This window comes from Rousettus aegyptiacus, unplaced genomic scaffold (genome assembly GCF_014176215.1).
Source record: "Rousettus aegyptiacus isolate mRouAeg1 unplaced genomic scaffold, mRouAeg1.p scaffold_m13_p_18, whole genome shotgun sequence".
Classification (NCBI taxonomy): domain Eukaryota; kingdom Metazoa; phylum Chordata; class Mammalia; order Chiroptera; family Pteropodidae; genus Rousettus; species Rousettus aegyptiacus.
The window spans coordinates 18,550,309-18,561,175 of NW_023416293.1; the positions used below are offsets into that span (position 1 = coordinate 18,550,309).

The following is a 10,867-nucleotide window of genomic DNA, read 5'->3' on the forward strand; positions in this document are numbered from 1 at the left end:
ATCTTTCTTAAAGTCACACACCACTCTGCCTTTTGCTAGTTTCACATCCGACTTTAGTACTAGCTGAGATGTTACCTTCTCCAGGAAGCTTTCAATGCTTCAGGCAGCAGTAAGTGTCCTCCATTCTGCAGATACCGTTAGCGTAGCATTTATGTTAAAACAGTAACCAAGGGGAACCTACTCATCCTTGTATTAAACTTAATGTTACATAAATAAGTAAATGCAGAACTAAATACAAAAGTGCTCCCATATTAATTGATTTAGGGAAATTAAATGCTAGAAGACAGAGGAAAACGTTGCGGACTTGCTTTTTTTTTTTTTTTGTTCTGATGAATCTAATGTGCTGATAATCAGAAGACCCCAAATTGTTTTCTCAATAACTCCCTTGCTTCCTGAAGCAAAGTCACTTTACCACCATGCCTCAAATAAAATGGAACTTTTTCTACTCTTAAAACATATATAATAAACAAAATTTGATTTTTAAGAATAAACAAAAATGTAATTTTTTAAGCTGTGATTGACACTAACAAGTGAGAAAATAAACTGAATGAACTGAGACAATTCCCAGTGGATAAAAGATCAGACTCTGGAAACAAACTTGTGTCTCAGAGACTTAGGCAACTTAACCCCTCTAAGCCTCCATTTTCTGTTATAAAACAAGTCCCTCCCATAGGAATGTTGTGAGTGCTGAGATAATGCACACAAAGTGCTTACCATGGGTTCAGTGGATAAGTGTTCAACACACATTAGCTACGTGGTTTTTCTAAATTAAGGTATTTTAGAGGATAATAGCACCCTCTTCCCAAACCACCGATTTTGTTATTTTGGCAAGAAAGAAGTTTAGTTATGCCCTTTGCACCAAATATGCAGTAACAATTTATAATGACAAAGTGACATGTGCTCCTTAGAGCTAACGAGGTTCGACCTCGAGATCTTCAGTAGTTCTACTTTTCAGGATCAACAAAAATGAGTTTAACAACAGGAGGGCACTCAGCTCACCCGCATCACGTTTGCCTCACCTCATCTCCAGACATCATGCTAACTTGAAAAGTTTTTCAACTTTAAATTGATAAATGCTGTCATTACTTAATTTTTTAAAAGATCAAAATTGTTAGCCCATAATTATTTCTGTAATCCCGTTTGATACCTGTGGATCAACCACTCCAGACATTTCTGTGCTGGCTTCAGCAGGAAGTAAGGGGACAAGTGAATGAGGAATAATGAAATGTTTTCATCCAGCTGTTTGTTCACTGCTTTGGTCTGAACGCTGCGCTCCAAGGTTTTTGCCAGCTGGCTGAACAACGGAGCTTCGAACCGCTCGAAGGAGGGATCAATTCCAAGCAGCTCTTCCAGGCCAGTGCATCCTAGGGAAAGGCCGGTTTATTTAACAATTATGTGCAAGCAAATTCATCTCAATCCTCTTTTACAGTTTTACTTACCTATAAAAATCTCTGATTTTTTTGAGCACGTGTACAGTCACAACTCAGATTTCTAGTTTTTCACTAAATAAGTTGTATTACACCAACTAGGAGAATAAAAAGTATTGCCTGGCAAGGATCTTTCTTTTTTTCTTTTTTCTTTTTTTAATGTCCTCTACAATAACTAGGCCAGTCCTCTGGGAAGACTGCTCCTCCCCCTCAGCCACAGCCTCCAGCCCCCTGTGGCTGGTCTCCCTCTCTATGCATTAGATGACCTCTCTCACCCTGTTTTTTCATCCGAGAAATTCGGATACCAATACGTGTACAGATGTAAGCATCTAGCACATGGCTGTCATTCTCTTTCCCTTAACAACTTAACAAGTTAGAAACTGCTAAGCAAGAGGGCAGATCCGAAAACAAGAAAACACTGCAACATCCAGAGAAACAATTCAAAGAGCTTTGTGAGTTAAAGGGTAGCTCACCAATGGCAAAAGCGGTGTCCCTGTCGATGGTGGCCGCTTCCTTGGGGTCAAACAACAAAGAGGCAACTTCATCTCTAGATAAGAGACTGGGGTCACTCTGAGGGAGGGCGAGTCGCTGGAGCTGCTGTGCTAAGGACGTCATCTTTCACGCTAGCGGATTTCTGAAGCCCGGGCTGAGAAACATATCCTCGTGAGAATTCTCTACGAAACTTAAGTCACCTCTCGCTTAACTGCAAGCAGCAAATGCCTCACGTACAAGCAGCTTCACCCCGCACGCAGCGCCGTCGCATACAGAGAACCGGCTGTCCCGCGCCCGCGCCAACGCTCACTCGGCCCGGCTCCGCGGACCAGGAAACGCGCGGACGCCTTCCCCTGCCCTGGTCACCACCCGACCCACAGCTCCTACCCACCGAGAGCTCGACTTCGGCAGGACGAGGAACCCAAACTCCTCACAGCAGCTCCCACATGGGCTCCAGCCCGGCCCCCGCCCGGAAACGCACAGCACGCCGGCGCTAGCTTCCGGTTTCAGGTCCTACGGCGAGAGAAGAAGCCCAAGCTTACTGTAAATGCGACGCGATGACTCCGCCTCCCTCCAGCGGACTTCCGGCTTCGGGTCCGGATGTGTCCCTCGCTGGGCATCGCCGTCTGCGCCCTGTCCGCGTGCGAAGGTTCCGGGATCTGCGTGCCCCTTCGGGAGCCGTCCGGATTCGTAGCCGGAGTCAATCATTTAACCTGGCGCCGCGAGCTGAGGCACCGTGCAGCTCCTGGTGCCGCCGCCCGGAGCCGCGGGCCGGCCTGGCACCGCTACGCAGTCCCGGAGGCCACCACTGAGGGCTTTTTTTTTTTTTTTCCAAAATTAACCTTGAGATATCTAAAAACTCACTTCAGTTTCACAGTTCGATGGGTTTTAACAAATCACTATGTGGGTATAACTGCCTCCCAGCAGCGACATAGGAAGTTTTCGTGGCCCCCGAGCTGCTTCCGCACCCCCCGCGCTAACCCCCACGCCGCCCGCGCCACCGAGCCTCCTGGCGTCGCTGCGCGTTAATGCTGCCGAAAAGGGTCCCTCGTGGGTATGCCCTGTCCGTTCCCCAAGCCAGGTGTGGTGTGCGGTTAAAACAACGCAAGTAATCGCCAGTTATTAATACAGGTCGTTCCTCATCTCTTTTTCATGTGCCTTGCAGAGAATAACATGATTTTCAGAGTTCTGGTGGTACCTATTTCATCCTTACAAACAGATGCCCCGAAGGAATGTCTTTGTCCTAATGTGTCACAGGAATTTTACCTCACAGAAGCGATCAGCTTGGGGAGAAATGAAAGTAGTAAGAAATGAAATCCAGGCCTATTTTATTCCACAAGACATATTTACCTTTTCACTTAAAAATTGTTCAATATTTTTTCAAAAGCCTTATCGAAATGAAAATAAAAAAGTTTCCCGAGGTATTCGGTTCCACCCTTCGTATGTCAGTTCCAATGGAATACGGTGCCATGTGGAATTTCACTTTGGAAGTGAACTAGAAAACTCGTTTCCGAACTAGAAGAAAGCAAGTCAGATATTCATAAATAGAACTATTTTTTATAGCTTGGGTTTAAAAACACACACCCTGATCTTGAATTATATCATTTCTCCATTTTAAAAGAATTCTTTGGATATATCTGTGATTGTTTTCTGATTATTGCCCTCTCAGTTTTTGTGATTTCATGCCTATCTTCCGGTTTGATAATTCAGTGGAGGACCAGAGCAAACTCACTCTCTCAGTTGTTTGCATTTAAAATATCAGTTATAGATCAGATCTGGCTCTGTAATTCTATCTAAAAACGATTTGCATGGCTTTTTCTACTTTCATTAATCCCCTAATTTTATTCTATTATTCTTTTTTAAACAAGCTCTGGCCAGTTTTATTAAAGAAAAAAAAATTGCATAATTTACTTTTCACCAGTCTGTTCTGGCATGCTTCTAATGATATCGAAATCACCTGGGTCAATGATAACATTTTCCACACGTGTGTCCCGTTCAATATCATGGCCCCTGTAGTGAGGGACACCAGTCTTGGCCAACAGGGCGTAGCACACTATCTCAGATTTCCTCACGGCCAAGCTGTGGTGGGCAGGGATGACCAGTTTTGCTTTGCCTTCTCTGATCATTTTAGAGTCTGCTTGTACTCCAGCACACACTTTGACTTTTCAGAACAAGTTGGAGCTTAGAGTTGATCAACTCCAGAGACTTTTTTGTCTTCTTTGTGGCCGCCATCTTTCTGCCTTAGGTGCAGGATGGCCCCCAACCAAGAGCATAATTTTCACTATAACTGATACATATTTCTTGATGAAAGGATAAACACTGTTTCACAGATCGTGTTTTAGTCATACATTCTTTCATCTGATTGGGCATTTTAAGTAGTAGAATGATGAATTCTACTCCTCATTTCCATTACTATTCATGGCAAGGATTCTTCCCCCACAAAAAGCAAATATGTAAGAGTGATTCAAATGAATGAATTATTCTTTAGAGGATATTCTCCCTCCCTCACCCCACCCCTTTTAATCTAGAGTACAAGTGCTTTGATTCAGTCCATGCGTGCCTTATGCCAGGCCAGGCAGGTGGTGGTAAACGCAGAAGCTGAGGCCTCTACTCTTGAAATATTTACATCCCACCAGGAAGAGACAGGCAGTATGCAAACAAACCAGAAGACCACCAGGTAATGTGATAAGTGCTGTGGTGACGATAACTCAGCCATATGATGGGGGCAATGGAGGGAGGGCATCGCTAGTTTGAGTGGATGGGGACCAATTCTCTGAAGAGGGAACGTCAAAGCTGAGACCTGAATGAGAAGTCTGGAGGAAACGAAGGTCAAGACCTTCTTGAGACAGGGCTGATCTCGACCTTAACTCTACTCCAGTCACCACAGGCACCTTTCTGCCCATCAGATATACCAAGCTCATATTTTCTTCACAGACTTATCATGACCTGAAATGATCTGATTTGTTCGCTTACCTATTTAGTGCTTGTACGCCTTCACTGGACTACTGTCTGCATGTAGGCTGGCGTGAAACCTGCCCCAAGATTTGTGGACCTGGGCAGGAGTACAAACGGAAACTCATCTACTGTCAGACTAAACGTTTAAAAGTTATAAATCAAGCCAATGCACTGTCAACTAGGAAATGTTATAACCTCCAACTTTGACACAAAAACATTTATAATGACAAAGGAAAAAATGTTTTTATGTGGATGAAAGACTGCAAAATGTGAGAGGTGACAGCACTTAATTATTACCATACCTGTCTGGGTGCAGTACTGACTGGCTGATGATTTTGATTGAATAACAAAGACATATATAGCTGATACATTTCCCATATATTTAGCCCATAAAAATTTGCCTTCCTGTCAGCAAAAACACCAATTATGTTGCTTAATCCAGGTTTTCACAAATTGTGTTCTATTCATAAAAAATATCAAAAAGATTTGAAAATAAAATTTAATTATATTCAAAGTATAGAAAGTTTGAAAATATTTTCATAAAAATATAAATAAGTAAAAATTCAATACATTATATTTATTTCTCACTTGTTTTCAATGTTTTCAAATGATTTATCTTCTTAGGAAACAAAATACTGATTATAATTAACAAAATTTTAAACAAAATTAAAGCTAAAGTTTAAAAAATTTGGTACATATTACCTTCTAAATATTTTTATAAAAAAGAAATTATTCACAAGTTTACCATTCAATATTCATCATGTTGCCAGTGTAAAGAATTGCATCACCATTCATGTTCTATCTTTGTCTGCCCAATTACAAATAAGGGTCATGTGAATTGTTTGACATTGTTAAATGATCCTCAGCAACCACAACCAGTTGTAGAGAACACTGTACTAACTCATGAGTACACCCGGAACCATAAATTGGAGACAAGAAATTACATGATTGGAACTACTTAGAAACAATACTTCATTCTGCAAAAATCTGTTATTTTCATGCAGTCTGAAAGAAGAACACGTCAAGTTCATCAGTTTCTTTTCTCCTCCCTAAGCACTTCCGCTTCAAAGCCCCACTGTGCTCTGCAGCAGGGGCCAGAGCATTCCGACAGGGTTGTCCTATGTGCAGACGGGACAAGAGGCCTGCTTCCCTGAAGCTTAAATGCGTAAATCAGATGGGGGACGTTCGGGGTTACAGGTTATGCGACAGCAGTGCTAAATGACAGGTGTAGAGAGATAGCCTCCTGCTCTTTTTAATAAATTTATTTTTTATATATATTTGATATGCAGGGTGCAGGCCTTTCCCTGATCCAAGGGTGGTGTTCCAGACAGAACTTTCTCCTGCTCACTGCTGAATCCTGTTACAAAGTGCCTGGGACGTGGTTGACAATATATTTATTGGCTGAACAAGTGAAAAATGAATGTAAATGTGCATAAGCTGTATCTGTATCTTTTTCTTGTTCAAGAAATGTGTATAAGAATGCAAATGAATGAAAGTTTCATTGTTACAGGGATAATTGAGAATTTTCTAACTATAATAAAAGTAAACTGTTCTGAAACTTCAGAATTTTATTTGTAGTAGATTATTTGCATCATATAACACAATGGATGGCATACTGTCTTCTTAAAACATATCTATTGATGAGAAATGAAGTAAGACGCATATAACTAGCAATGTAAATTCAGCATGTGAAATCTCCATTTTAGTAGTGCCTGCAAATACACGACTAAATTCGGTGACTGAAAAATTAAGTAGCTGTTTTCCATATTGTGTCCCCCAAAAAAGTCACTTAAATTCTTATGAATTTTGTGACTTGTAGTCTTATCACCGAAAATTACAATGATCTTTCTGATTATTTTGAAATGCACTAGCGGGGAGCTGGGAGTTTAGAAAAAGGATTTGGAAATCTACAGAGCCAGTGCCTGCTCTACCTGCAGGGACCAGCAGATGGCACCAAAGCAGCTTCCCAGTCTCCAGTGCATCTGGCAGCATCCCTGGGCGCCTCAGGTGGACCAGAAATTTTCAAACTTACAAAATTTGAAAATTGTGTACAATCATACAAAAAGTGGTTCATTAACTCTTCCATATATTATAAAATGTAATAAATAATGCTCTTAAGCATTATTTGGATAACTGCAGGACTTAAAAATGTTTAGATTTTCTTCGCTAATGAAGTTCGTTTGAAGCCGTCTGTTTTTTCAGCACTAACTTGGAGGTGTGGGCAGCCCGAGTCCCTCCCCCCTCACCTCATTCACTTCCACTGCGCACCTGCCCCTGGATGTTGTTGTATTGATGAGGGTAATGGCGAAATAAGGAACTGGGAACGCCGGCAAGATGAAACCAATAAAATGTAATGGGGAGGGGAGCACAGGACTCAACTCTCTGCGAGCAGGAACTGAAGAACTTGGGGTAGAGAGGGAGACAGTCAAAGAGAAAAGCAACTCCCTCTGTGTAATATTAGACAGATAGGCAGTAGGTAGAGAGAAACAATAAAATTTTTGCTTTGCGTGACATTTGGATTCTCCCTGTGTTATTCTTAACAGACTTGTATGAAGATTTCAATTTATTTTCAGTTCTATTTGGGAGCCAGACTAGTATTTCTTATAACTGTATACTACAGTTACTTTCAAGACCCAGTAAGCCAGTCTGCTTTTATGTGGGTTATTAAAGTATTGTAAATAACAAGACAAAAATACCATTATTTTATAGTGACATCATTATATAACTAGAGAAGCCGAGAATTCAGTTTTAAAAGGAACTGGACACAGTATAGAATGTAAGGAGCTAGACAGATGCGAGTGTATACACACAGAGACACACATACATACCTGTTGCATCACTAATATTTTATCCGTAATTGTAGGAAAACAAACTGAAAAGTGAAAGGCCAATTTCCACTAGCAAAACACACACACAAAGTACTTGAGAGAAAACTTAAATTTATAAGCTATTTGTGAGTGAACTAAAAAAAACCTTATGGAAAATTAAAATGAAAGGTTCGAATATGTGGAGAAGATTGATACCTATATTATGCTCCTGGATAGGAAGAAAAATACATAAAATGTCTAAGTGCCACCCCCAGATTAATTTACATATTTAATTCAGTCTTAAGAAAAATCCAAGAATAGTCCTTTAAATTTGACAAAATGTTTCTTAAATGGATATCAAAGAATAAATATAACAATACATTTTAAAAATTCTCAGAGGGACACAATGGAAAATATGTAATAGGGGAGATTAGCACTATCCGATATTAAAAGTATATGACAAAGCAGCTGCAAGCGAGGGAAGATGCTCTCAGGCAAAAACAGACAAAGAGAGCCCCTTTTCCAAAGAGCTAATCCGGATATAGACCCTAGTGTAAGGGGGTATTTGACATAACACAGGGTAAACACCAACAACAAGCAGCAAGACAAATACTTGGTAGTCGATGTTGGAGTAAGTAATTTGGGTGCAGTAAAAAGAATCAGAAGGGATATTCGCTTCAATCCATACACAAGAATGAGTCCCAGAAAACCTACAGAAATTATGGTTCTGAACAGAATGGAGTCACAGGGACCGTATTTGCACTGCCACTGGAAACATCCAAAACATGGAAAAATTACATGAAAGGACAGTTTTCAAGATGCTGCACATCAGGCAACTAAGTTACCAGTGATCCCAGAGAGACCTAAAACACACGAGGTGAGGCCCTCGGCTGCCCCAATTTACCGTCCCAGAGAATCTCCTGGCCTTTCAGGTGTAAACAAACTAAAGAAACTTTAAAGACAACAGTGAAAAAATGGATAAGAGGAAAGAAGAAAATTATATATGTATGTATACAATACATATCTCAATAATAATGAGAAAAACACTGAGCTAGATGTCAAAAGATACAGCCAAAAAACAACCAAATGATTCATGCACACACAAAATCCGACTATTACATTTATGGGAAAATGTTCACCTCTGTTAGAAAGCAAACAAATGTAGATTCGAATAATGTACCTTGTACCTACTAAGTTAGCAAATTTTTTTTAAAAAAAATAGTAGTATTCCTGGAAAAAGCAGATTTTAATTCATATTTTCATGCATTACCAGTGATAACATAAAGTGGTGTCACCTTTTCAGAAGCAATTTGGAAATATGCACCAGGAACTCAAAATATGTTCATACCCATTAACTTACTAACTCATTTGGGGAAGCCTGTAGCGAGCCAACATTCCATAGCCCTAAACGGACTGCGACCGCATTGCTGTGTGGGAGGGTGGATTTTACAAATATAGTTATATGTAATTAAACTAAACACAGTAAACAGAAGTATTTTTAAATATTTAAGCATTTTTAAATTTTTAAAAACTATGGCTTGATAGTTTTAAACAAAAACAAAGCTCTTTTTTTAATTTATCTATGCATACCAACCGTTTTTACACGGTGTCATTTTTCATTTAAAATTAGCCACTAATATTTAAACCTGAAGAAATACAGTCAACATTTTTCTCCATAAATAACTCCATACAGTTTATTAGAGACAATATATCAACAATTATTTGAATAGGAATGCACATTTCAGGCTATGCTATTTTAAATGCTTTTCTTTAGCCTGGAACAAAGGGCGTACTTTGAAAAAGATGTTCCGTTCTGGGGGTCAGATTTCCTTAAAAGAAGGAGAAGTGGATACAGTATAGAACATAAGATGCATTGTATAGAATGGGATGACTTCACTCTGTTTAATACACTTGTAAAGACATTATGACAGTTTTCATTAGGTATCTCAGAGGCCCTTTCTGTAGAAGTCCTTATAAAAATTTTAAGCTATAAGTGTAATTGCAGACATTAAAGAACCGAAGGCCTTAGATTCAACGGTGATACGTTTATACACGAGGTAGTTATTCCTTTGCACTATCAGAAAGGTGAAGGGGAATCCATTGCTTTAACAGCTCCAGAATTGGTCAGGTCCAGATTCCGTGAACACTTTGAGGTTGGGAGGAGGATGGCAGACTCTTAAAACACTGATCAGGTGGACGCCACACACGTCTTCGTGTTTCCACTGACTGCGCTTTCACAGGGCGAAAGACCTCAGAACCTTTAGGAAGCCAAGGCTGTTGTACAAGAGGCACATCAAAGACTATGAAAATCACAGAATGACATCCTTCTCATACCTCCTTCTTCCAAGAGTAAGGCGTTTGGGGTCGCTGTGCCCCCATTGTGATTTGGTAGCAGTCTGCATAATTTGCAAGTGTAGCGTAGTTGACAGTGTTTTTTGGAACTTATGTGAAGATCACTAATAAAATGAGTTTCCAATATCGGATCTGGCACGATTCATGTCAATTCGATGAACATTACGTCTCTATGGTATGCCTGGCACTTTGCTAAGTGATGAGAAAATGACTGGTTCACAGGGCCTGTATTTAGCCAAAAAGAAGCATTAACAGAGTCTAGCAGAAAGCAGCCTTTTAAAATCACCTCTGCCATTCCGCTTCTCTGGGCAGAGGCCAGAGATTGAGGGCCCAAGGGGTCAGCTTCCCCTAGGGAGTTTATCTTCCCAGAAAAGGTGATGTGTCTTAAAAGTCTGAAAAGAAACAAACAAGGTGATGACATGCTGGGGGACAAGTTATTCCGGGCAGGGGGGTCGGCCGGTGAGAAGGCAAGGAGGGGGACCCGGCAGTCCCATGTGACCGGAACATGGGGCATGCGAGAAGGAGCAGGCGAGGCAGGCGGTGGCAGCTGGAGACTGAGGCCAGATCTACGCCGAACCTGTAAAAGAGAGAAGTCGTAGGCGGCGACTCTGGCCAGGAACGAGGGTCAGGTCAAAGGGGCAAGGCTGGCTGCGGAGACCCGTCGGAGGTGACAGCAGTAGCTCCATCCTGGGGTGATGTAAACATTTTAATACATTTCTGTACAGATGCCATTTAGACATTATTATAGTGTAAATCGATTGAGAGTTTAAAAGCTAAAGGTTTTAAAAGTACACATGAATTTTACGAACTAGAAAGAGCGACCGGAAGGAAGGC

At 40.8% G+C, this 10,867-nt stretch overlaps 1 protein-coding gene and 1 pseudogene across 1 annotated transcript in view; both read right to left on the bottom strand.

The window, feature by feature from the left end:
• HEATR1 (HEAT repeat containing 1) overlaps window positions 1–2,432 on the bottom strand; it is a 43,604-nt gene extending 41,172 nt beyond the window's left edge. The window contains exons 1-3 of the mRNA XM_016163391.2: window positions 2,311–2,432; window positions 1,901–2,073; window positions 1,148–1,364 (exon numbers count right to left, since the gene is read on the bottom strand). Coding sequence (XP_016018877.2) covers window positions 1,148–1,364; window positions 1,901–2,042 — 359 coding nt within the window. The 5' untranslated portion in view covers window positions 2,043–2,073; window positions 2,311–2,432. The remainder of the gene's footprint in view (window positions 1–1,147; window positions 1,365–1,900; window positions 2,074–2,310) is intronic.
• A 1,394-nt stretch (window positions 2,433–3,826) lies between these two features.
• On the bottom strand, window positions 3,827–4,151 carry LOC118613391 (annotated as a pseudogene).
• Window positions 4,152–10,867: the final 6,716 nt, after the last annotated feature.